This window comes from Oryctolagus cuniculus, chromosome 7, assembly GCF_964237555.1.
Source record: "Oryctolagus cuniculus chromosome 7, mOryCun1.1, whole genome shotgun sequence".
NCBI lineage: Eukaryota > Metazoa > Chordata > Mammalia > Lagomorpha > Leporidae > Oryctolagus > Oryctolagus cuniculus.
This window is the reverse complement of record NC_091438.1, coordinates 43,929,515-43,954,997: the sequence shown is the minus strand read 5'-3', so window position 1 is coordinate 43,954,997 and position 25,483 is coordinate 43,929,515. Positions and strand designations below refer to the sequence as shown.

The window sequence follows — 25,483 nt, the reverse complement described above, 5'->3', positions numbered from 1 at the left end:
TGAGTGCAGGGGCCCAAGCACTTAGGCCATCTTCTGCTGCTTTCCCAGGAGCAGAGAGCTGGACTGGAAGTGGAGCAGCCAGGACTAGAACTGGCACCCACATGGGATGCCAACCCTGCAGGCAGAGGATTAACCTACTACGCCACAGCGCTGGCCCCAGCTCCTGATTCTTAACTGGCTGTGCAGTCTTGGGGGAGTTGGTTTACCTCTGTGGTCTTTCCCTTGCGCCACTGTGAGGTGAGGGTGGTGGTAACAGCGCCCCCCAGGGTGGGCAGAGAGACTGGGTGGGACGAGGCTTGTGGAAGAGCTTCGTAACTGAAATGCTAAGCACGCACTGCTTGTGCTCGCAAACGGCTGGGAGCTCAGCATCTTGGAGAGCCATGTGTAAAAACATTAAATGTGGAAGAGCGAAGCAAGCTGGGAAACTCGCATTTAAATGTAGTATAAACACGGGAGACGGAGAAGAGCGAGTTCTACGGAATGCATTTCTCTTTTCTTCAGCCAGCAAAGTGACTCGAGATTCGTAAGAGTTGCTGTTAAGGCCGGCGCCGCGGCTCACTAGGCTAATCCTCCACCTGCGGCGCCGGCACCCCGGGTTCTAGTCCCGGTTGGGCTGCCGGTTCTGTCCTGGTTGCTCCTCTTCCAGTCCAGCTCTCTGCTGTGGCCCAGGAAGGCAGTGGAGGATGGCCCAAGTGCTTGGGTCCTGCACCCCATGGGAGACCAGAAGAAGCACCTGGTTCCTGCCTTCTGACCAGTGTGGTGCGCCGGCCGTAGCAGCCATTTGGGCAGTGAACCAACAGAAAAAGGAAGACCTTTCTCTCTGTCTCTCTCTCACTGTCTAACTCTGCCTGTCCAAAAAAAAAAAAAAAAAAAGTTGCTGTTAAAAGATTGTGTAAATACACGTTTTGTTTGTTTGTTTTCCAAAATAGTTTTTTTGGGGAAGATTCAATTTTCTTTTGTTTTAGGAAATCTGGGTATGGCACAGCCCTGGTGGAGCGGCGGGGCTCAGGGGGAGCTGAGAGCCGAGGCTGAAGCCCCTGGTGGGCGCTGGGCGCTATCTGGCCCTCGGGAAAGCAGAATCCGTAGGGCACGACCGAGTCAGGAGGGAGAGGGCTGGAGGACATGGAGGCATCAGGCAGCTCTTTCTACAAGTTCGGCAGAAAAGAGAAAACTAGGGTGTAGTTCAGGAGTGTGTGAGGGCAGTGTAGACTTTATCTCAGAGTAGGGGAGGGGCAGGCTGGGAGGGAATGGGGCCAGGGTTCACTGGAGAGGGAAGCAGCCTGGGGCTATGGGGGACTGTGGCCCTATCCCAACAGTTGAGAAGCAGTAGAAGTCACCTCCTCCTGGGAGCCGGCCCTGACCACCTCTGAATCTGGGTTAAATACCCACGGCATGTGCCCCTGTAGCCACCCATGCTTCCTTTTTGGGGAATTATCACCCTGTGATGAAATGTTCAGTACTCTGACGACTTCTCTGTACCTCTCTCTCGACCGTGGAGCGTCATGGAAGTCTGTCTTGTGTGTCTGCATTTGCAGCGCTTAGCACAAAACCTGGCACCCACAGCACATCATGGATTTTCGTTAAGTAGGTGTTGAATGGGTGCAGGTGGCCTGGCTGGGGATCTGAAACCTGGAGAACGGGCTGTACGTGGTGCCTCAGGGTGTCCTTGTCTTTCACTCGCTTTCTGTCTCCCGCGGGACTACAGCCCTGTGCGTGTGCACAGACACGGAACGGCTGCAGGCGGCAGCGGCCCGTGTGCCTGGTTTGCTTTGGGAAGCGCTTCCTCTCCTCGCTCTCCGCTTTGCCCCATGCCCTGATGTTGCAGCCCGGCCTGCGGTGCCCCAGGCTGCGCCCAGGGTGCTGTGCAGAGTGACACCCTGGCCACCACTGCCCATGTTCACAGCCCCCGGCTCAGCACTGCTGCTGGCTCGTCAGTACAGCCCTGGCTCACTGGCCCCAGGACCTTGCTGTTTTTCTGGTCACGTCCTCTCTCTGCTTCACGTGGTCCCTCACGTTGCCCGAGCCGGGGCCCAAGTCTGCCACCCTCTTGGCCAGCTTGTGCGGCCAGCGTGGCAGCTCCTGCATGGAAGAAGCCCGGGGCCCGGGCACCCTCTCTGCCTTGCTTCACAGCTTTGCGTTTGTCAGCCTGGGCTCGGTGCAGGCGGTGGCCCTCGGGATCCAGGAGCTGAACAGCAAGCTCTTCCACAAGCAGAGACTGAATTCCAGCAGGAGACCCCAGGAGGAGCCCTGACTGGGTGGAGCAGCCCCCCCCCCCCGCCCCCAGCGGCCAGCTGGCCCGTGTCCTGGCTGCTTCCTGGGTCTCCCCTCCTTCGTCCAGTCTCACAGTGGAGGCGGCAGGAGCCGGGGCTGGATAAGACAGCCTTTAAGATCTTTACCAGGGGCTGCTGCTGTGGCGTAGCAGGTAAAGCTGCCACCACCTGCAGTGCCGGCATCCCGTGTGGGCACTGGTTTGAGTCCCGGCTGCTTCACTTCCAGTTCAGCTCCCTGCTATGGCCTGGGAAAACAGTGGAAGATGGGCCGGGGTGGGGGGTGGGGAGGCTTCTGGGCCTCCCTTTTCTCTGGCCTTGTCCTCTGTCATCCGCCACTGCGGTGCTGGAAACGGTTAGTGCATTCCTCTGTCCCGCAGTTGTTGAGGGTGAGTTTCGTCCTGTGCTCCCAGGACGGGGAACTGAGAGGGACCTGTGGGTCTCACTTGCTGTCTCTTATAGGGGGCGGGCAGAGGGGAGGGGGGAGCAGTAACAGTGCTATTAACACTGGCTTGAGTAACCAGGACACACAATTCCCATACACTGGGAAGTTTTTTTTTTTTTTTTAATTATTTTATTTATTTGAAAGGCAGAGTGACAGAGACAGAGTGAGAGAGAGCTTCCGTTCACTGGTTCATTGCCCAAACACCCACAACAGTCAGGGCTGAGCCAGGCTGTTGCCAGGAGCCAGGAATTCCATCCAGGGCTCCCACATGGGTGCAGGGGCCCATGCATTTGGGCCATCTTATGCTGTTTTCCCAGGAGCATTAGCAGGGAGCTGTATTGGAAACCGAGCAGCCAGGACTTGAACTGGCACTCTGGTATGCGAGTATGGCATTGCTGGCAGCAGTTTAACTCACTGTGCCACAACACCAGCCCCACATTTGGAAACCTAAAAACACATTCCTAGGTAAACAACACGTGGGTCAAAGAAGAAATCCTAACAGATATTTAAAAATACTTAGAACTGAGCAAAAAAAGAAAATATTACCAATGAGAAGTTTGGGATACAGTGAAAGTAATACTTAGTTCAATCTTAAACGAGCGAAGAAGGAAAATTGAAAAGGAATGAATTATGAGTTGATTAAAGAAGTCGATTGAGGGGCAGGTGCAGTGGCACAGTGGGTTAATCATCCGCCTGCGGTGCTGGCATCCCATATGGGCACCGGTTCTGGTCCTGGCTACTCCACTTCCGATCCAGCTCTCTGCTGTGGCCTGGGAAAGCAGTAGAGATGGCCCAAATGCTTGGGCCCCTGCACCCGCGTGGGAGACCTGGGAGGAAGCACCTGGTTCCTGGCTTCGGATCAGCGTAGCTCCAGCTGTTGCGGCCAATTGGGGAGTGAACCAGCAGATGGAAGACCTTTCTCTGTTTCTCCCTCTCGCTGTCTGTAACTCTACCTTTCAGATAAATTAAAAAAAAAAAAAAAGTCGATTGAAAAAAGAAGTATGAGGCTACTTTAGAAGTGTAAGGAAAATGGAATTAAGATATAAGTTTATTTTTTAAAGAATTTGTTTATTTGAAAGGCAGAATTAGAGACAGACAGAAATACAAAGAGCCCTTCTGTCTGCTGCTTCATCCTCAGATGGCTACAACAGGAGCCCCGAGCTCCGTCAGCTCTGCCACCTGGGTGCAGGGGCCCAAGTACCTGGAGCATCCTCCACTGCTTTCCCAGGAGCCTTAGCAGGGAGCTGGATGGGAAGTAGAGCAGGCGGGACTTGTCAGCGCTCACTTTGGATGCTGGTATTGCAGGCAGCAGCTTAATCTGTGTTGCAGTGTTGGCTCTGCAAAAAATAAATAAATAAATAAATAAATAAATAAATAAATAAAAATTGAATCCATGGGTACAAGGAGTCTTCAAAAAGTTCGTGGAAAATATGTGTTAAGAAAAAATATGCATAGGAGCCGGCGCTGTGGCGCAGCGGGTTAAAGCCCGGCCTGAAGCACCGGCATCCCATATGGGCTATATGGGCTCCGGTTCGAGACCCGGCTGCTCGTCTTCCAATCCAGCTCTCTGCTGTGGCCTGGGAAAGTAGTAGAAGATGGCCCAAGTCCTTGGGCCCCTGCACCCACGTGGGAGACCCGGAGGAAGTTCCTGGCTCCTGGCATCGGATCGGTGCAGCTCGGCTGTTGCTGCCATCTGGGGAGTGAACCAGCAGATGGAAGACCCCTCTCTCTCCGTCTCTACTTCTTTCTGTAACTCTGTCTTTCAAATAAATAAAAATAAACCTTTTAAAAAATGCATGTATTTCCAAATTTTTGCAACAAAATAAATTTCTTTTAATTCCATTTTCATGAACTTGTTAAAATAGTCTCATGAATCTATATAGTATATATTGAAATGTTGAAAAATAAGACTATAATAGAAGGAATCAGTAAAGTCAAAAGTTTATTCTTTAAAAAAAAATTAATAGGGGCCAGCACTGTGGTGCAGTGGGTTAGAGTTCCAGCCTGCAGCGCTAGCATCCCATATGGGTGCCGGTTCGAGTCCCGGCTGCTCCTCTTTTGATCCAGCTCTCTGCTATGGCCTGGAAAAGCAGCAGAAGATGGCCCAAGTCTTTGGGCCCCTGCACCCATATGGGAAACCTGGAGAAGGCTCCTGGCACCTGGCTCCTGGCTTTGGATCAACGCAGCTTCAGCCATTGCGGCCATCTGGGCAGTGAACCAGCGGATGGAAGACGTCTGTCTCTCTGCCTCTGCCTCTCTGTATCTCTGTCTTTCAAATAAATAAATATATCTTTATTTTTTAAAATCATGTACTTCTTCCTTTTCCACTTATTTTATTTTACTTTTTTTAAAGATTTATTTATTTTATTTGAAAGGCAGAGTTACAGAGAGGCAGAGGCAGAGAGAAAAAGAGAGAGGTCTTCCATCCGCTGGTTCACTCCCCAGATGGCCGCAACAGGCAGAGCTGTGATGATCTGAATCCAGGAGTCAGGAGCATCTTCTGGGTCTCCCGTGTGGGTGCAGGAGCCCAAAGACTTGGGCCATCTTCTACTGCTTTCCCAGGCTATAGTGGAGAGTTGGATCGGAAGTGGAGCAGCCAGGACTCAAATCAGCGCCCATATGGGATGCTGGCACTGCAGGTGGAGGCTTAACCCACTATGCCACAGTGCTGGCCCCTAAATATACCTTTTAAAAACAATGCACTTCTTAGGTACCCCAGGTGTATGCACCCCTTAGGGACCCCAAGTGTAGTTCCCCAGGCAGAGATGGGGACCATGAGGAGACACGGCCCAGGGGGCCAGCAGCCATCTGGAGGGCGGCAGTGAGCAGACGCAAGGCTGCGGGCTGGGCAGCGGCTCCCGCCCTGGGGGTGCTGTGAGTAGGGTCAGGGCCTGGTGTGCGTGTGGGGGCACCTCCCTCCCCCACCCCCACCCCAGCCCTTGCTGTCTATGCTCTCCCTGCTCAGACCCACCAGCTAATTCTGGAGCAGCTGGAGCTCTTGGCACAGCGGGCCAGCTGGTAGGAATGTCCCAGAGCTCAGGGAAGGGAGAATCCCAGCTGTTGACAGGTCTGGGCTGGTTCCTGCACGGTCACGGCCGTGGGACTGCATTGGAATCAGCTGGGTGGCAGCTGCGGCGAGGCTGCCTTGCTCTCTGTGGCTCCCACGTGGCCACAGTGCGTTCCCAGCATCCTGTTTCTGGGGGTGTGCCTGCTGTGCTGACTGGATGATAATTATGTCGCTTGTCCTCTGAAACTTAATTTCACACACTGTCAAAATTGGGCTTGTCATGTGTATCTCTTAAATCATGAGAATAACAATTAAGCCCAAAATGATTTAAAATGTTTCTGAGCTAATAACCATCTTTTATCTGTGAATTGGTTCTTGGGGTTGGGATTCAGAATGAAATTCTAAATTAAAGGCCCCTTCCACGCTCAGCTGGAGGAGGGTGCGTTAGTGCAGGGAAGTGGGCGCCGTGACCCTCCTGTTCTGCCAGTGCAGACACCAAGGGGCTCACCCCGAGTTAAGCAGACAGTCGGTCCTAGAACCAGGCCTGGCGCCCAGGCAGGCCCTAGAACCCCCACTCTTGGCCGCTCTGCTATCCTGCTGCAGGGCTCAAGTGCCTGCTGCCAGCCCAACCAGAGCGTCACATCCAGGCAGGTGCAGTAGAGAACAGAAGAGGAAGGCACGGCCGAGAGAGCCGAGAACCCGCCCCAGCACCTTTTGTGTTGACTTTCTTCATCCCCCGCCCGCATGAGGGTACTTCAGAAAGTTCCTGGAGAACGGAGATGAAACGTAAGTTTGCTTTCTTGCAAAAAGTTATACAATCCCCCATGTAGGTTTTTTTTTTAGTCATCTGTGTCTTCCTTGTCTTCACTGAGCGCGTCCTGTGCCAGGCTTTCTCCAGGCCTGGTGCTGTCAGCATTCAAGGTCATTGCTGGCAGGGGAGTGTGATTGTGATTCTGTTCTTGAGAAGCTTCTGTTCCGGTGGGAAGGCAGGAAAAGCTGGTGTCAGAGGGGCCGGCGCTGTGGCACAGCGGGTAAAGCCGCCACCTGCAGTGCCAGCATCCCATATGGGCGCCGGTTCAGATCCCGGCTGCTCCACTTCTGATCCAGCTCTCTGCTATGGCCTGGGAAAGCAGTAGAAGGTGGCTCAAAGCCTTGGACCCCTGCACCTGCGTGGGAGACTTGGAAGAAGCTCCTGGCTCCTGGCTTCGGATTGGCACAGCTCCGGCTGTTGTGGCCATCTGGAAGGTGAACCAGCGGATGGAAGACCTCTCTCTCTCTCTCCCTCTCTCTCTCTCTGCCTCTCCTTCTCTTTGTGTGTAACTGTGACTTTCAAGTAAAGTAAATAAATCTTAAAAAAAAAAAAAAAAAAGCTAGTAACAGGTATGAGCTAAAATAAGATAGGTGGAACCGGCATGCTGCGGGTACTTCTGAGGGTGGCCCCTGGGTGGGCAGTTGGGTCCGCACCAGCTAGGAAGGCCAGAGCAATCTAGACAGAGGGAGGAGGCCTGTCAGTGGCAGGAGGTGAGCCTGGGGGAGGGAGCGCGGGAAGGAGGGGCAGGGCAGTGGCCCTGGCAGGCCCAGTGCAGACTGGGAGATCTGATGTGAGCACAGTGGGAAGACACAGGCGATTCTGGTACTGGTGTAATGGGATCTGATTTCCATTTGTAAAACATGGGGTAGTGAGGTCAGTGCTGTGGTGTAGCAGGTTAAAGCCCTGGTCTGCAGTGCCAGCAACCCATATGGGCACCAGTTCGAGTCCCAGCTGTTCCATTTCTGATCCAACTCTCTGCTATGACCTGGGAAAGCTGCAGAAGATGCCCCAGTACTTGGGACCCTGCATTCATGTGGGAGACTCAGAGGAAGCTTCAGGCTTCTGGCTTGGGATTGGCCCAGCTCTGGCTGTTGTGGTCATTTGGGGAATGAATCAGTGGATGGAAGATCTCTCTCTCTCTCTCTCTCTCTCTCTCTCTCTCTCTCTCTCTCTCTGCCTCTGCCTCTGCCTCTGCCTCTCTGTAACTCTACCTTTCAAATAAATAAATAAATAAAACAAATAAGTCTTTAGGAAAAAAATCCACACAACAACTTTTAAAAAACGGCGTTGCAGGGCTGGCCTTGTGGCTCAGCAGGTTAAGCTGCTGTGTGCGATGCCAGTGTCCTATATGAGCGCTGGTTTGAGTCCCGGCTGCTCCACTGCCGATCCAGCTCCCTGCTGCGGTGCCAGGGAGGGCAGGGAACATGGCCAAGTGCTAGGGTCCCTGTACCCACGTGGGACACCAGATGGAGCTCCTGGCTCCTGGCTTTGACCTGGTTCAGCCCCTGCTTTCGTGGCCATTTGAGGGAGTTAACCAGCAGATAGAAGATGTCTCTCTCTCTCTACCTTTCCCTCAGTCTCTGTAATTCTCCCTTTCAAGTAAATAAATCTTAAAACAGAAAACAAAAAGTGGCATTGCCTGCAGGCCGTTGGGTTGTGGGGCGAGCGTGGCAGCCGGGAGCATCCTGGAGGCCATTGCTGACGGCTGGTAGGAGGTGGCAGTGTCTGGCAGGAGTGGCAAGAGGGGAACACAGGGCTTCGGTGTGTTTGGAGGAACTGGGTGCTGATCTGTGTGCTGTGGGGAGTGGGGACAAATGAGTTTGGCCAGAACCACCTTGTCCATTGTGATGCCATTGAGAAAGCCAGGCTGACGGAGCCTGGGGAGGGTCTGTGCTGGGCACACTGTGTGTGGGCCTCCCAGCTGTCTGTCAGGTGGCAGCTCCACATCTGGGCAGGATCCCAGAGAGGGGCGGGGCTGGAGAGCCGCCTTGGAGCGTCGTGGTGTGCCCCTGCACAGGAAACTCTGGAACAGGAGGCAGCCTTGGACATGGCTGTGGGGACGCGCCCAGGCCTGGGATGTGCCAGCCTCCAGTGGCCGAGCTGGGAGAGGAGGGAAAACCAGCCGGGGCCACCGGGAGGCAGGGAAGAGGGAGTGGGTAGAACATTACCAGCAGCCAGGGGCCCGAGAGGAGCCACCAGCCCTGGCAGCTCACAGGACGCCTGAGCGGAGGGGACGGTGTGGAAGCAGCCAGCGCTCCTGACTGTGCCTGTGTGAAGTGAGCAGAGCAGATGTGGGGTCAAGTCAGGGTCTTCGTTCGTCCATAGGGGAAAGGTCCCCACGGGAGGGGGACGGTGGGGGAGGAGGCGGGGCCTGCAGGGAGGTGGGGAGGGCGAGCTATGACATGGGGATTGCCTGTCTGACCACCCCTGTGTCCGGTGATGAAGAGGCAGCCGCACTGAGTGGGCACGGGCGAGCAGTGGGCTTCCCAGGGCCTGCGGGGGATTGTGGTGCCGAGTGCTCCTGCGCAGTGGCTATACACACGGCAGAGAGTGGGGGGCAGGTCCTTGCGTATTTCTAGGGTTGGGAGATTTGCAGGTGAGGATGATGGGGGCAGGGGGTGGGGAGCCAGCATGGGTTGGTGCTGCGTGGTTGTACCAGTGGCAAGACACCTTTAGCCCTCCTCCCGCCTCCTCCCAGCACCGCCATCCTCCCCCGTCTCTTCTCTTTCCCCCAAGAGCTGTCCACAGGGTCCTGCCCAAGGGAGGCAGTGCTGGCCGTGCCTCGCTCCACCTCCAGCTCATCTGGGAACGTAGGCCCCACCCCATGGAGCATGGCCTGGCAGCAGCCTCCCTACCTACCCTTCCTTTCTTCTTTTTTTTTTTTTAAGATTTATTTATTTGAAAGAGCAACAGAGAGGGAGACAGAGAGGGATCTTCCATCTGCTGGTTCACTCCCCAAATGGCAGCAACAGCCAGGGCTGGGCCAGGCTGAAGCCAGGAGCCAAGAATTCCACCCGGGTCCCCCACGTGGGTGGTAAAGACCCAAGCAGTTGGGCCATCATCGTCTGTTCTCCCAGGCACATTAGCAGGCAGCTGGATCAGAGGCAGAGCAGCTGGCACTCGAACCAGCACTCTGGTGTGGGAGGCCAGTGTCCCGAGCAGCGGCTTCCCCCCCGGCCCCGCCGCCGGCCCCGTCCCACTTTCTGAGAGCCTTGTCTTTGGGTTGACGCCTGTGTTGGCACAGGGGCCAGTGCTGCTGTCTCCGGTCTCAGAGCTATTAAGACACTGAGGGCTGTCTTTTCTTTTTCTCTGGGGAGGAGCTTGCAAAGCCGCTGCTGGTGAGGTCCTGAGCTGCCATCCGCTCCGAGACCCCCCCTTCACAGCCCCCAGCCCGCGCGGGGCCCCAGCTCCCCACAGCCGCATGCCCTCCCCACCCCCCATGTGTAGGAAGCACTCCTTCCCCTTCTTGCCCCAAGATGCTTTCTCAGAGGATGTCCTCCGGCCCGCCTTCCCCACGTGGTGGGCCGGGCCAAGGCCGGGGCAGGGCGGGTGGGGGGGAGGGGACAAGAGCCGTGCGCTCCCTCCAGGACTTCACCTTCTGCCTTCCGGTGTGTGCACAGCTCGCTCCTGTGGCTTGCGTCGAGCCCTGTGAGACAGAGAGGCTGAGGGCAGCCTTCTTGGCAGTTCCCATGGAAATGAGGTGAGCACGGTACAGAAAGGCCACCAGGCCAAAGGCCCCTAGCAGCTGCTGTACCTGGCCCCGGACCCCAGTCCTCATGCCAGGGAGAGGCCGGGTCGCCTGCTGGGCTGGACATGCTGCGGCCCCTGCGGGTCTTGTGTGGCCTCTCATGGCTGTGGCCTTCATGGCCGCAGGTGACTGGGGCAGGAGTAGGGGCAGTGCTGGCAGGGCGTGGACGCAGGGAGGGGCTCTGGGCTCATTGCATGTCCTGCCTGGTGGACAGCAGAGGTCCGTGAGTCCCTGTGGCAGGCTGCACGCCCACCCAGCCAGGGCATCAGCCTGTCTGTGCAGAGCTGCCAGCTGCTCCCCCTCCCCAGCCCACCAGCCCCTGTGCCCACTGCACCGCCACTCCTCCCCTCTGTATCATGGTGCCTTGGGTGCTTGTCTGCCCCTGCCTCCTGCAGAGGGTGACCCATCCCCGCCCGCCCAGCATCCACAGGGCAGGTGTTAGTCCCCTTCCCTCCTCATGCACCTGCTTCCCTGTTCCCCTCCTTGCCCTTGGCCCCCTCACCCCCCACCCAGGAGCTCCTTCCCCGTGCTGCTGAGGGGATGCTTCCAGGACCTGCACTGGCTGGCCCTCATCTGCCATGTTCACGGGCCCGTCGGGCTGCTGCCGACTGGTGGTGTCCTGCCACGCACGTCACTGAGGTACGGGCTGGCCGGTGGCCCTCTTGGGCTTCTGTGGGAACCTTCCTGCAGCAAGTGTGGTAACGAGGGCCAGTGAGCCCAGGGTGGCCGCCAGGGTGAGCCTGCACCAGAACATGCAGATGCTGTGCAGCACCCTGGCCAGGGCCGAGGAGCAGCAGCCCTACCTGGTGCATCCACCCTGCCGCGGGGGACCTGCTGTCTCACTGAGAACCGCCTAGGCGACCGCAGCTATGCCTGGGACAGGTTGGAGGGCATGGGAGAGCCTGCCGGAAGAGCCACTCCGCACCCCTCACTTCTCCTCCTCTGGCTCTAGGTTCTTCCCTCCGGCTCATCTCTGCCTAGGATCACCTCCCTGCCCAAGGAGGGCAGAGGTGGAGCAAACTAGCTGCCCGCCTCCCAGCCTCCCCTCCACACCGCTTTGCTGAAGGCTGTGTGCGTGGCATGGGGCAGGACAGCCCTCACCTCTTGCCCTCCTTGCCTCCGGCCAGGTGCTGGATACTGGACAGGGTGGACACCTGGGCTGCGGTCATGTCCGTCGATTTTGGCCAGCTGCCCACCATCCCTGTGCATTCACTGCGCAGCCTGGACAGCGACACCTTCTGGGCCATCCCCCCTCCGGCTCAGCCGTTCAAGCTGGAGAAAAGTGAGGCGTCTCGCACCCCGCTCCCTCCTCTGGGACCACGGCCGGGTTGGGGCCGTGGGCGGCTGAGGCCCTGGGGATTCTCTTCCTGTTCCGTTGGGTGGCTCTAACCTCAGTCTGCAGCATCTGCCTCTAGCAAAGCTGCTGCATGTTTTGGCTTTCACACCTGGGCTGTGGAGCTCCAAGACTCGGAGAGGGACCTCAGGTGCTCTGCAAAAGATGGAGTCCTCTGGGTGGGGGCCGGGCAGGCTTCCCAGCTTTTAGCTGATCACTTTGAGTTTTGCTTGAGATTTCACTGGATCGGGGCTGGTGCTGTGGCGTAGCAGATTAAGCTGCTGTCTGCAGTGCCGGCATGCTGTACTGGCGTTGGTTTATGTCTTAGCTGCTCCACTTCCAATCCAGCTCCCTGCTGATGGTCTGGGGAAAGCTGCAGAAGATGGCCAAGTGTTTGGGCCCCTGTCACCCATGTGGGAGACCCAGATGAAGCTCCTGGCTTCAGCCTGGCCCAGTCCTGGCTGGTATGGCCAACCAGGGAGTAAGTAAGCAGATGGAAGATGTCTGCCCCTCTCTATAATTCTAACTTTCAAATAAATAAATAAATAAATATTTATATTTATTTTTTTAAAAAATTGACTTCACAGGAAAATGGTCCTGCTCTAGGAGGTTTGAACACTGGACGCAGGGTCTGCTCCCAATGTGTTCTTCCTGTGTAGATCCAGACACCTGTTGGGGCCTCAGTCTCCACGTCCTGGAAATGGGGAGGCCCCCTCCCTGCCCTGTTCCTTCTTGGTCAGGGTTAGGTGACATGTAGGAGTGAAAAATGCTGTGGGGGATCAAGAGAAGAGGTGAACCCCCCCCCCCATACACACACGAAGTAAGATGGAAAGGTGTCTCCTTGAGGTGCAGGGCCAAGCTCCCTGGGAGGCCGGCAGGGCTTGTGCCCAGTGGTCAGGGAGCGCCACCCAGAGGTCGTGTCAGGTCATTGCACGAAGAGAGGCTGCAGGCTGCCCACTGCTCTGGGTATGGGAAGGCAGCCCAGAGAGGAGGAGCCTCCTGTGCTCGCCAGCGCCCTGCCTGCCACAAGGGCCATGGTGCCCGGTCCCGAGGTGCCAGGGGCGTGCTGAGCCCTCCTGGCCCTGAGCCGCCGGAGGGCGTCCGACAGGTGTGCGGTTTTCCTTTACAGATGGGAAACTAAGTTTAGAGGGTGAAGACAGTCTCACAGCAGTAAGTGGCCTTGCTGGGGACGGCGCCCAGGCCCGATGCTGAACCGGGCCAGTCCTGCGTGTGTGAGCAGCCCCAGGGCCTGGTGCGGCAAGATGAGTTGAGTAAGGGAAGACCTCCTGGAGAAATGCGGATTTTATTATTATTATTATTATTTTTTTTTTTTTTGAGTGATAGCTCTCCCACCTACCAACTTAATTCCCAGACACCCTCAACTTCCAGGGCAGGTCTGAAGCTGGAAGCCAGAAACTCAATCCAGGTCTCCCACATGCGTGGCAGGAACCCAGTTCCTGCCTCCCAGGGTTTGCATCAGCAGGAAGCCAGAGTCGGGTACCGAACCCCTGTACTCCGCTGTGGGACGTGGGTGTCTCAGCTGGCATCTTAACCCTCGCTCGGCCAATGCCTGCCCCGCCTTGTTCCAGCATGAGAATGCTCGCTCAGCTGGTGAACACCTGTTTCGTAACCGCGTTTCCCCCACAGCAGCTCTGGGTGAGCAGTTTTCTGTCCCCAGGAGATCGGGCCAGTGGAGAACACTAGCTCCCAGACCCTGTAACTGCTATACACGGTAGTGACGCTCGCGCCGTGCCCTCCTCTCCTGCTGCCCCAGCTCTCGCTGGCGTGCGTGCTTCTCCAGGTGGCTGGAGTTGGCTGGGCGGGGCTGGAGTGCAGCCAGTGCACTTGACCTGGGGCCCCGCCCTGCTTCCCCTCCCTCGCTCCTGCTGCCCCACCAGGTGCCACTGAGGCTGTGCTGGGCTTGTGCTGTGCAGACCTGTGTTCCTGTCGGGGTTGTCCATCAGATTCTCAGAGGGAGAGTCCCTGGGGCTGTGAACTGGGAGATAAGCACCCCTGCCATGCATACCCTGGCTGCCCTCCCCAGGCCATGCTCAGGGCCTGCTGCGTGCCCTGCCCAGGCCGGAAACCCTGTGTACAGCCGGCATTGGGAGGAACAAGCTGAAGTTCCCCAAGGGGTCAGGTGGACCCGCTGGGGGCGGTCCTTCCTTCACTGTGTTTCTTTGCCTTCCAATCCTGTCCTCAAGTTTGAAGAGTTTGAGTGACCGGCTCCAGGTGGCATTCGGCCTCTCCCGCGTGCCCCAGGTCTACTCGGCCTGCCCTGCCCTCCTGCGCCCCTTTGACTCCCGAGTCCTGGAGGTGAAAAAGGCCAGACTGGGCCCAAGGCTTTCCGTTTCCATTTTACCTCGCTCCAAGCTCACCTCTCATGAGACATTCCTTTGTCTCTGGGTCTTGTGGGCACGGACGCTGGACCCACAGCCAAGACGCTTCCATTCACCTGAAAGCCTACAGCAGCCAGTGTGGTTTTTGTTACTTTCTTTTTTTCCCCTGCATCTCTTCCTTGTGCCCAGAGCATGACAGAAGCCGCCCCAGCAGACTCTGGGGATGGGGGCCCTGTCTGGTGTCCCCAGCGTGCCGTTCTAAGCGAGTAGAGCCTGTTTAACCAATGAACCATCGCCTTGGCAAATGAATATTGCTAGGTTTCTTGAGTCTGGGGTGACCAGTTCCTCTCTCTAGCTGCCCTACCCTGCCCACTAAAACTGCTGTGGTAACACCATGAAGCCAGTGGGCTGTGGGCCCCGCACACCCTGCCGGGGATAGTGCCCCGCTTCTCTTGGCCTCCTGGGTGGAGAGCTGTAAGGTCACAGAAAGCAGAGGGAGCCCCGGCTGGGGAAGTGGCAGCCCCGCGAAACCCGGATGTCTGCAGCTCACAGCCGCCGTGCCTACCGACGCGGGAATCTGAACCCCCGTTACTTCTTTAAATAACTTTACTGGAGCCAAACTATTTAAATAATTTTATTTGTTTCATCCTTTGGTAGATGAGAAAAATACATTACAAAATACATTGTACAGAGGACAGCCCACACTGCTAAGAACACAGTCCACATGCCCGCCAGGGCCGGTAGCGAGCGTGGGAGCGAACCACCAGGCGTGGAAGACCGTGGAGCAGCTCCTCCTGTGTCCCATTTACCTCACCCTCAGCGTGTTAGCACCCTTGGTCGTCAGGCAGAGGCGGGTGGAGTTGGAGCAGCGCTGGGTGGGGGTGGGACGGCTGAACCCCGCACCCACCTGAAGCAGCGAGGCCGTGGGATGTTAGAAGCAGGCAGGGGCGCTGTGCCCAGGCAGCTGGCCCCACGTGGGTCTTCCCGTGGCTGTCTGCGGGCACGGCAGCCTCGGCCCCACAGCGAGCTCCCCGACCAGCCGCGGGCAGAGTCCTGCTCAGGCTGTCGCCACGGCACGCCCTTCCACGCACGGGCGCCCGGCCTCGCCTCCCGCCCAGCCATTCTGCAGGCCCAGGGCGAGGACACGGAGTGCAGGCCAACCCCCTTCGAGGCAGGCTTTTCCAGCAGGATCCACCGAGCGGAGAGGCTTACAGAATCCGCGAGACTCCGGGGAAGGCGACTCACTTCCGAGCCGCACGCGTCTGCTTCCACAAAACCAAGGAATCGAGGCAGGAGGAGGGTGAGCGGAGCTTACCAGGGAGCGCCGTCCCGGAGGGCGGGCCCAGCAAGCGCTGCAGTTGCAGCCCTGTCGCAGCCGGCTGCCGAGACGCAGGTCCCAGAGCACCCTCGGCGGCCGAGCCCCAGCCCCGCTCGGTTCATCTGAAGCAGTCCCGTGCAGCAGCCTCGGTCCCGTTCGCGAAGTCCGTGACTGAAGAGCAGTGAGAGTCGCGTCACCGTTTCCCCTGCCACGTGGTGGCTCAGCAGGCCGGCTCTGTCTGGGGGGCAAGCGCCGCGTGCTCCGGAGGCCTTCGGCAGGGTCTGGGGCGGCCGGGCGTGTGCTTCAGCTCCACCTTTTTCTTGCTTCAGCAGCCAAATGCAGCCTGCACCACAGCAACAGTGGACTTGGCCCCCTCCCCCACCTCCCAAGTATTCAGGGGCTGGGGGTGGGGTGGGATGTGGGGATAAAAATAAAGATGAGTCAAGACCAGCATCTTCAAATTAACAAACTGTAATTGTTTTCCCAAAGATACATTTTTCCATACACATCCATCATACACTGTAACCAAAAAAAGCAGTGTACATGAAATAAGAGAAAATAAATTAAAAATCCATAGCATAGGTAAGGAGGCTCTAGCCTGGAGCACAGCTGAGGTTCCAGCGAGAGGCGGCGGCTGAGAGTGTCTTTGAGAAGAATGCCTGCTAGCAAGGGTTCCAGCGAGGAGGCTGGCTGGTCTGAGTCAGTCTGGAGGACCTGAAACAGTTCTGTGTGTTTTTCCTTAGCGTTTAGAATAGCCATCACTGTCCTGCAATAGGCAGAGCTATCACGTCCAGGAAAAATGAGGGAGGGAACCACAGAGGCAGCGTGAGATCCAAATACAGCATTCATAGGTAATTGGTCCAGTGGTGCCTGGGGAGGGAGGGGTGACACTCCAGGGTTAGCCATCTTCCTTTGGGGGTGTGTACCAGCCTGCAAAGAAACAGAACTAAACACAGTGAGGAGGGGGCTGAAGTCCACCCTCCCCGCCCTGGTCCCCAACCACCTCAGACAAAAGGCTCCTAGGAAGGGGACGGGATGGGGACGGGGATGCGGACTGCCTGCTGGGAGGCTGAGCAGGAGGGAGGATGCCATTCCTCAGAGGGTGGTCATCAGAGGGGCGGGTCTAGTGGAGGTCCAGCCCCGGGTGCTTCTCTGGGAGTGGAGGGGCCGAGCTGAGCCACCCCAGCCTGCCTGGAGCGCTGGGGCAGGTGCCGTGTCCACGGACGGCAAGGCTCAGAGACCAGACGGAGTCCCTGCCATTGGGCCCCAAGTGAAAACCCAGGGGCCTCGGAGTGTCTGATCTCCCAAGTGCTGGCGCCAGCCTCACCGTTTTTTTCATGGATCTGCACCAAGGACTTGTAGGACTGCTGTGCTCTTGTCAGACTGTATTGAGACTGAGGAGAGGAAGGCCCCGGATCAGGCCGTGGCCACTGTGGCCTGAACACCCGCCCCTCCCCTCCCACAGGCTGCCACCCACAGACCCAGGAGTGCCAGCTCCCAGCACTGTTCTGGTGACCCACTACGCACCCTCCATGTAGTCCACACCCTACCCTTTCCAGGCCTGTGCCCTCCCAAAATCAGAGGCTGCCCCGAGGGCCTCCCACTGTGGGTACCTGAGGCCTCTCGGCAACGCCCCAGCCCAGGGAACTTATCTGCTCGATCCCTCAAATAAGGCAGCCTTGGCCTGCAGTGCCCGAGCCGCACCTGGCTGCAGCGGCCCCCCAGCCCCAGGCCAGGCTCCTTACTTTGTTGGCTCCGAACTGCACGCGTGCCTTCCCCTTCACCAGTGTGGCACTGATCTGCATGATCACCGACTCGATGGAGTAGGCACTGCTCCAGCCCTGGGTGACGGCAGGGACAAACGAGTCAGGACAGAGCTGCCGGAGAGACGCCTGCTCTCCAGGCGAGCAGCTGCTGCCCTGGGTGGGCGCCTGCCCTTCGCTCCCGGTACAGTCACTGCCTGTCTGCCTCGGGCAGTGGGGGCGCCCTGCCTGGTGGAATGAAAGAGCCACATTATGCCTACTGCCCAACTCTCAGGGGCACGTGAGGTAGAGCCCAGCCTCGCCTCGCCCAGGTGAGTCTGGCCAAGACAGGCTCACCTGTTTGGTGAGGAGTTCCATGCAGATGGCACCTCCACCCAGGACGTACCTGCAGGAGAAAGCCTGGTCAGTTGGACCTTAAAAAGCTCCAAGGCCCTCTCGGCCCCCGGCGCCGCCCGCTCCCCCTCGCCCAGCCACCACTCACCCTCCGGAGAGGACTGGAGACACAACCCTGACAAACGGTGGGTCAAAGGGAAAGTTATCCTGAGAGAGAGAGCCAGCAGTCAGGGGAGAGGCCGGCGGCCGCCCACACAGCACAGCCAGGAGCCGGGCCAGGGGAGGGGACCGCGAGGGGGTGGAGTCTCACTTTAAAGGAGAAGTTGAGGAGGATAAAGTCGGCTCCTTCTTTCTCTTTGAGGATCTGGAGGTCGTTGTGCAAAGCGCTGTCCTGGTCAACTCTGTGAAGCAGCGACCTGGTCTCAGGCCCCGCTCCAGGCCAAGAGGCCCAGGAAAGGCACCCCCGCCGGACGCCAGCAGCAGACCGACCCCTGCCCGCACCCGCCCGGGCGCCCAGGGGTGACGTGCTGGATGGCACCACCCTGGAGGGCCTGCCACGGTCCCCACACTCTCCCTCAGCCCCCTTCACGATCCCAAGTCCCCACTCACTTGAGGAGTTTGACATTCCAATCATACAGACTGTCATTCACGAGTTCGACTGCATAGTTTCCTGGAAGAACACGGCAGGTGTCAGGTGACGATCCAAGCAGTGAGTGGTCCCCAAAGCAGCTCCCACCCCTGACCGACACACAGAGGTCGGAGGCTGCAGGTTTGCCCCACAGGAACGTGCAGCCAATCCAAGCCACTGGCTCAGAGCGCCGTGCCCGGCGTGTGCCCAGACCCTCCTGTGGCACTCACCACCTTTGAAACTCTGTGATCGGTAAATATCCCTGAGCTCCTTCATCAGCCGGTCAGTGGCCTGCACCGAGCCAGACACCGCACCCTGCCGGGGAGGGTCACAAAAGCTCGTGGTCATGTGGTTTGCAAGTACACATGCTGCACCTTAGTCTGCCCTGCACTTAGGGAAGGTTTGGCCACACCCAAAATAGGAGTGCACCCCATATTGCTAAGCAATGGCTACTTCTCAGCCATTACCCACCAAGCCCTTCACCCAGCCTCTCCCTACAAGGCACGTACATTTAAGTAATCTTGCCTCTGGTTCTTTTTAATTTTCTCTAGGATGGCTAAGTTTTCTTTTCCAATGCCATCATCTTCTGATTTCTTGCCCTCGGCAGGCTCTTCCTCTTTCATTTCATAGTGATCTAGGTCTTCTGTGTCCTGCAGTGGGATCGAGAAAGCAACACAGGTTGGAGATAAGGGCCATGACCTTCCCCGTCTAGCTAAGGCTGACAACACAGCACCCTTCCTGTTTCTGGAACAGCTCCCAGCCCCATTTGCTCCACAGTCTGAGAATGAGGCCCGTGTCTTCTCTTGCCGAGTTCTGCAGCTACAGCAGAGCTGCAGTGAGGACCCAGGGTGACGGGAAGCTCCAGCGAGGACCGAGGCCCTAACTCTGGTCCCCACACTGACCCTGTTCCAGCTGCACCGACGGCTCTCCCTTGGCAGGACAAGTTCTTCCCTAATTCTCAGCAGACTGACTCTGGCCTGAGACTGTGACTCAGAGCTCATGTTTCACCAGGTGACATTAGACCCACGAGCTCTCAGGGGACAGCGTTGATGGCACAGCCAAACTGCCACCTGTGACATGGGCAGCCCACAGGAGCACTGAGTTCAGTCCTGGCTGCTCCACTTCTGATCCAGCCACCTGTTCCTGCTTCTGGAAAAGCAGCAAAAGATGGCCCAAGTGCTTGGGCCTCTGTCACCCACGCAGGGGACCCTGATGGAGTTCTGGGCTTCTGCTCTGGCCTGGCCCAGGACTGAATGATGCAGTCATTTGGAGAGTGAACCAACAGACGGAAGATCTTTGTCTGTCTGTAACTCTGCTTACAAATAAATCAATCTTAAAAAAAAAAAAAAAAAAGTTCTCAGGCTCCAGTCTCCCCCGCCTATGGCACAGGATCTGAATCAGGTATGCCAAGGCGGAAATGAGAAGGATCCAGAGAGGGCGGTGGGAGAGTTCACAGCAGGATTCGCTCCGTGTGCACAGGGGAGCCCACGCTGACACTGGGGGGATGGTGTGGAGGGCCCTCCACTGCCAGCAGCAGGCTTCAAGTATCAGCAGCCCCCAGCCCTCTCTTGGTATTAAGACCATTACAAAGTTTCAGAACTGGGACATTAACCCCATATTAAGAAACAAAGCGACCAGAGTGATCCTCCCTCTGGTGGAACACGGCAACCCAGTTATCACATCAGCAGCTAACATCTACGCAGCGCCTATGTCAGGTTCTATACTGGGGCGACGCACTCGCCAATTTCATTCTTCCAGCCACCACAACTTATTCCATCTTATCCCCAGCTGACAGATGAGTAAGTGGAGGTCCAGGAAGGTTAATTATGCCCCAAGTCACACAACTCTTCAGAGAGCTAAGATTTGAATCAATTTCTGTCTGGCAGTGAAACTCCAGTTCTTCACCATGATGTTAAATTCTCTACAAACATAAATGGTTTTGCAGAATACATCAGATAAATTTAGCCTTTACTGTGTACCACGTGAAGCATTTAATGTGCAGTGCCTCACTTAATCTTCAAGAAAACCATCGACAGTAGTCATTATCATCCCATTTTATAGATAAACTGGAGCTCAGTGAGATGAGCCTGGGTCAGCTCCATGGGATTCGGACGCCATCTGAACTTAACCTGCCAAAGGTTTACTTGGCTTCGACAGACCTGCACCTGACTCCAGCGTGGGAGGGGTGCCCGGCTGCTCTGCCACACTGGCTGTTCTCTCATCAGTAAGCCTTGTCTTCACTCCTCTCCCCAGTTCTGCACTGAACTGGAGCTCTGTACACAGACGCGGCAAGCCTACCTCTGGCATCTCCTCATCTTCATCTTCTGAAGACACATCTTCCTGTGTACACTGCAGAGGGGAGGGCAGAGAGGCAGATGTGAGCCCCAGTGGCTTGTGGGGTCACAGCCTCTGGCCTACTCCTCGGGTCTCCAGGCCTGGAGGCTGCGCACCTGCCCGTAACACTGCTGCTCTCTCCAGCAGTCAGATCTGGGCGGATACCAGCGCCCAGGCAATGTCTCACCACCAGCCCGGGACGCTCCTCCTACCATAAGCCAAGGAAGGGAAGGGAAGCAGAACAGCGGCCTCTCACCCACCTCACACATCTCGTCTAAGGCTCCTCAGCACCCTCCCTTCCTTGATGGTCTCCAGATTAACACTGCGTTCTGGGCTCTGAACAAGGGTTTGGGTCCCCAGTGGCCACCAACTGCTATTGCTAGGATCATGGTAACAACTTCCCTTCCTCTCAACATGAGGAATACTGCCCAGGAGGGCGCGCTCTGCTGGGAGAGAGGAGCTGCTGATGCCTCACTTAGCTAGATTCTCGGCTGGAGAAGAGGTGGAGAGTCGGGACGTGTGCTTGCGAGAGGGGGTGTGAGGTGACGAGGAACTACCGCAGACCCGCCTCGGTGCACCCCCCGAGCCCCGCCCGCCGCTCACCTGCTCTGCTGGCAAGGGCTGGTCCAGCATCTCCACATCGGGGTGCTGCGGGAGGTTGTAGAGCTTACACAGGTCGGAGATGATCCTCTTCAGATGCTGCAACAGCTGGGGGCGAGGGGCCAGAATCACCCAATGACCTCAGTGCCAGCTCCGACCCCAGGGGCTACCTGGCTCTCTAAACCTTCCGGGTCACGTGGCTGTGGGAATGAGTCCCGGGGCTGGAGCAGGTATCTTCCTGTGGCTTCCGTAAGCCAACTCCCCTAAGAAGCCTGCCCCCAAAATGTTCAGGCTGCTCTTCCGCCCACTTCCTAACGCCAGCCCCCTTCCACAGGGTGCCTTTGAGACACGGGCCCCACCCCAGGGCCCCTCACCAGAGTATTCCCTTTCTTTATGTCCACCAGCCTCTCCAGGACAGCAGCCAAGTTAGGGTCATCAGATTCCACCGACCAGATAGGGGGCACAGCAGGGTACGACTCCTGGGGGGGAGGGGGGAAGAGCAGAATGGTCAACACGGCGACTGCGGGAAAGGCCAGCTTCCGCCTGCCCTCTGTCCCCCAAGGCCTCTAGTGCCACTGCTTCCTCACCTCCACTCAGCGTGGCAGGTCAGCGGCTCCCCCAGTGGCTTCCCAACCACAGCCCCCAGCAGGACCCATCCACGAAGACACCTGAAACCTCTGCTCCTTCCTCTGGAGCGGGAGGACCCGCCCCGGCCCTTCCGCCTCTCCGCTCCACGAGCACGCAGGCAGGGCTCCCTGCACCACGGTCACACCGGCGTGAACAGAGCGAAGACCACACTACAGAGGAAGCTGGGAACTAGATCTGGTCTGCAGAACCCAGGAGTAAAAAGGCGCCAGGAGCCATCGCCCCCCCCACCCCCCAACAGAGCCGCCTCAAAGACCGCGTCCCCCCTGCCTTGGGAACCTGCCACCTTCTCAGTCCAGCCGGGGGCTGTGGGGCTCCACATGGCGGCCTGCGAGAAAGAGGCCTACGCCGCTGACATTCCCAGCATTCCTGAGCCACTGTGCCAAATGCAGCCTCACCAGACTCCCCTTCTGCCCGAACCAAGGGGGCCAGTTCGGGCCAAGTCTCCTTAATGGGAACTGCAGGGAGTCTGGCTGGTGACCCCCTACACGAACTTCCTGCCAGGCAGAGTAGCCGGTCGCCAAAGGGCTGCTGGATGGGTAGACCTTGAGGAAGTAGACACTTACTCCAAGTACAAAGTTAAAGCTGGAGGTTCCCACACAGGCCAAGGAAGCCTCCAGCATCCTTAACGCTGGAAGGAAAGTCATTATGGAAGACTCCAAGTTCACCTAAGCAAACCTCAGTCTTTCAACGGTAACTCTTGGGTGGGAGGAAGAAGAGAGAAACGGAAGGCAAGCATGAGTTTTGGTGGGGCACCTCGCAACCTGAGCCAGGCTTGCCTCGCTCAACCTTGACCCGGTCGGACTGAGGATACAGAAGCGTTTAAGGGGCACGTAGGCCCCAAGCACTACAGAAGTCTCCAGTGTGTCTATCCACAGTCTGCTGAGTGGGTACCATCCCCCAGCTCCCCAGCCACTGCTCTGGGCTTGGAGACCATCAGAGCAGGTGACACCAGCCGCTCGCCGCAGGTGCTGTGCCATGTGGAACCACACACTCCCCACACATCAGACACCACCCCTGCTCCTCCAGGTCTGGGGGCAAGGGGACAGGAGACATGGAGGCCTAGTAGGGAATGATGCTCACGAGGGAGAAACACCACTTGTCACTGCTAGGAATAGATGGGGGAGACCCCAGCTCACTGGATCACACGGGCACCAGGCAAAGCAACAACCTAGGGCTCCTGGCCACCTCCACAGGGAACTGGGAGGTGAGTGGCAGCCCTGCGGCCAGCCGGGGCGACAAGAGGAGAGTTAGAGGTTACACCACAATAAAAGGGAATCCAAAGGGGAGAAGGAGCTAGCGCCCAGCACACTCACTGGGTGAAATTCTGAGAGCAAAGAGGGGCTGCCTAACGGACGCCTGCGCAGGGCTCCCACAGGTGGCACCGACCTAAGTCAAGGGAACTATTGCCAAAGGGCAGCACTGAAACACACTGACTTCCAGACCAGGGCCTTCCAGCTGCGGCCAGGGCGCGGGTCTGGAAGCTTGACACAGGAGTCGCGGGAGAAAGGGGCATTCGTTGGTGGCAAGGTAAAGTTGTGGACAAGTGGCCAAAGGAGCCACCATCACGAGGCTTGGGTACGAGTGGGTTCGTGGAAAGGGGCAGTCTAGGTGCCATATGTCGGGGTGACCCTTGCTATCCGGGGTCAACGGAAGAGATGCTAAGTGCACAGCAGACCCTCAAGCGGGAAAACCAAGTGTGACCTGGAGAGGAGGACCCAAGCGCCTCGCGGGGCTTCGGCCTGAGCGCCCTCCGAGGGCAAGGAGCTGTACGTGGTGATCCCGAGTGCCTGCCGAGGGGCCCCCAGAGAGGCGCACGCGACAGGATCCTCACCGTGATGTTGCAGTGGATGCGGACGGGATCCCCAGGCACTGACCCCCGGGAGGGGAGGTGCGGTCCGGGCGCGGCCGCGGCCCCGGCCCCTCCGGCCCCGGCCAGCAGGAACTCGCAGCTCAGCTCGTCCAGGCAGGCGCTGGCAATGCGGAAGCGCTCGTGGCCGCGGTGAAAGATGGACTCGAGCAGCTTCAGCTCCCGCCTCAGGCAGGGCCCCGGCCCCGGCCCCCCTCCCGGGCCGCCCCCGGCCCCCGGCGCCGCCCCCTGGCCCCCCAGCTGCTGCCCCGGCCCCGGCTGCTGCTGCCCCTGCGGCTGCGGCTGCTGCATCCTCCGCTCCGCTCCGCTCCGGGGCCGGCGGGCCGGGAGCCTCCGGCCTCCGCTCCGGGCTCCGCCGCCGCCGCCGCCGCCGCCGCCGCCGCCGCGGTCCGCACTTCCTGATCCCCCCTTCGCCAAGATGGCGCCGCCGCCACCTCCGGGACAGGGCCCCCCCCCCTCCGCTCGCTGGGCGGCCCCCCCCCGGCCGCCGGAAGCCGCGCGCCCCTCCTCCCCTCCGCGGCGGCCCCGCCTCCGGCCCCCGTCACGTGACCTCCCTGCGCCGGCCTCCTCCACGTGATCGCCCCGACTTTCCCGCCCCCTCGTTCTCGTCAGCCACCCTGCACATGTGACGCGGAGCTTCGGGCTCGCCGCTTCCAGCGACCCCGTGCGTGCTTACGTATGCCGTGCGTGCCTGCACGCGGCGGCCCTTCGCCGGCGCTCCCCTCTCACGTGACCCGGCGCCGCGTGCTCCCAGGGGCTACCCGCGCGGGACCCTGTTTCCTGCGCTGGGCCCCTCTTCCTCCGCCCCGAGCCGAGGCGCGCGTGCCGGGCGTTCGGGTGGCAGAGAAGAAAGACGTGCGGGGCTAGCGTGGGCAGCATGTTCGTCTTGCGCAGCCACGCCGGTTTTCCACGCAGCGTCCCGAGCTTCGGCCCCACGGCCTGCCCTCTCCAGCCCGAGGGGCGTGTGGTCAGGGAAGCAGCCAGGGACTGGGGTCCGGGGGACTTGGAGTTTGGCACCAGTCCTGTCGCTGATGGGCTGCGTGACCGTGGGTTAGCCGCCTTCCTGCCGAGCCTGTTGCCTCAGCTAAACAGTGGCGGCTCTGATGCGGGTCACGCCCGCGTTGGCCACTCGCAGGGGGTCGCTGCGAGGAGACTGCGAGGGGCAGACAGTAGCTGACCTTTTGAGCTTTTCAGACCCCCACGGGTCTGGACGAGTGTGGTGAGGGGGCTTCCTCTAAGATGGACGGAAGGAGCTCATCGCTAGTCTAAACTCGTTAATCCAGCGGTTACAGGGAGGCGCAGGCCCGGGCAGCCCCCATTTCTCCACCCAAGCCTAAGTGGCTGAAACCTTGCAGTGGGTCAGCGGACCTGGCAGCCGCCGGGAGTAGGCGGCAGTGTCCGCGAGCGCTCGCTAGGTGGCGGTATCACAAAGGACAAAGCTGGCCGAGGTTCCAGAAATTCGGATCTGGTGTCTGCCAAGGGCAGGTGTGTGAGCCTGCCGTGGGGCCTGCTGAATTCTGGTCCAACTCAGCCAGTCATCCCCTTCCCCTTCCCCTTCCCCTTCCCCTTCCCCTTCCCCTTCCCCTTCCCCCTGGGCTTAGCCTTTTTTGGATGCTGACTGCACGTTTGGGGCATCCGCAGAAGGGCCCCCTTTGGCCCTATTGGGCCCTGGGTATTTGAAAGTGACTGCGGTAGCGTTCCTGGTCCTTCTGGGGCCGTATACCCCGTTTGCATGTCAGCTTTTTACCTGTGTGTGCGAGCTGGTAGCATAAAGCCTATGGTAAGGATTCTCACTTACTGGGCACTTCCTGAGCCAAGGCATTCTGCAACTATGTCTAAAATTCCCAACACCATTGCAGAGTAAGCATTTTTATCGCTGCTTTACAAGTGGGGAAAAGGAGTGACTGCCCGCGGATATGTAGCTTGTAAACGGAGATCCTGGGCACGGCTCCGAAGTGCACGCCCTGTTACCCCTCTCTCTTGCCTGTGCCTGTCTCAGGAGGTGTTCACGTGTCGCTGGACTCCAGTCCTTCCCCAAGAAG

The 25,483-nt window shown here is 58.4% G+C and overlaps 2 protein-coding genes across 3 annotated transcripts; one reads left to right on the top strand and one right to left on the bottom strand.

Annotated features, from left to right (window-relative positions):
* The first annotated feature begins 1,998 nt into the window (after window positions 1-1,998).
* TDRD10 (tudor domain containing 10) lies at window positions 1,999-11,799 on the top strand. Its single transcript, XM_070076775.1, is given in 7 exon segments — window positions 1,999-2,208; window positions 9,229-9,340; window positions 10,151-10,230; window positions 10,792-10,923; window positions 11,000-11,082; window positions 11,085-11,160; window positions 11,406-11,799. Coding segments are annotated over 7 exon segments (870 nt in total). The 5' UTR covers window positions 1,999-2,083; the 3' UTR covers window positions 11,668-11,799.
* A 3,924-nt stretch (window positions 11,800-15,723) lies between these two features.
* UBE2Q1 (ubiquitin conjugating enzyme E2 Q1) lies at window positions 15,724-23,888 on the bottom strand. 2 transcript variants are annotated; one of them, XM_051858638.2, is made up of 13 exons: window positions 23,406-23,888; window positions 21,301-21,405; window positions 20,930-21,034; window positions 20,291-20,341; window positions 18,502-18,642; window positions 18,223-18,307; window positions 17,974-18,034; window positions 17,675-17,765; window positions 17,513-17,571; window positions 17,368-17,416; window positions 17,014-17,109; window positions 16,596-16,662; window positions 15,724-16,138 (listed from the first exon to the last, which is right to left on the bottom strand). In XM_051858638.2, the coding sequence occupies exons 1-13, from the start codon at window positions 23,730-23,732 to the stop codon at window positions 16,053-16,055; spliced, it is 1,323 nt and encodes a 440-aa protein (XP_051714598.1). In that variant the 5' UTR covers window positions 23,733-23,888; the 3' UTR covers window positions 15,724-16,052. The 2 variants fall into 2 exon arrangements, with proteins under 2 accessions (XP_051714598.1, XP_008262596.3); XM_008264374.4 differs by having other exon boundaries at window positions 15,724-16,198; window positions 23,406-23,874.
* Window positions 23,889-25,483: the final 1,595 nt, after the last annotated feature.

What these genes read in the sequence shown, in the direction of transcription:
- UBE2Q1 (XM_051858638.2), bottom strand. Translation starts at nt 23,732, where the DNA reads ATGCAGCAGCCGCAGCCGCAGGGGCAGCAGCAGCCGGGGCCGGGGCAG. An exon ending in AAGATGAGGAGATGCCAGAG is followed by an intron (nt 18,643 to 20,290) that starts GTAGGCTTGCCG and finishes ATCCCACTGCAG; the next exon opens with GACACAGAAGACCTAGATCA. An exon ending in TCTCCAGTCCTCTCCGGAGG is followed by an intron (nt 17,417 to 17,512) that starts GTGAGTGGTGGC and finishes TTTCTCCTGCAG; the next exon opens with GTACGTCCTGGGTGGAGGTG.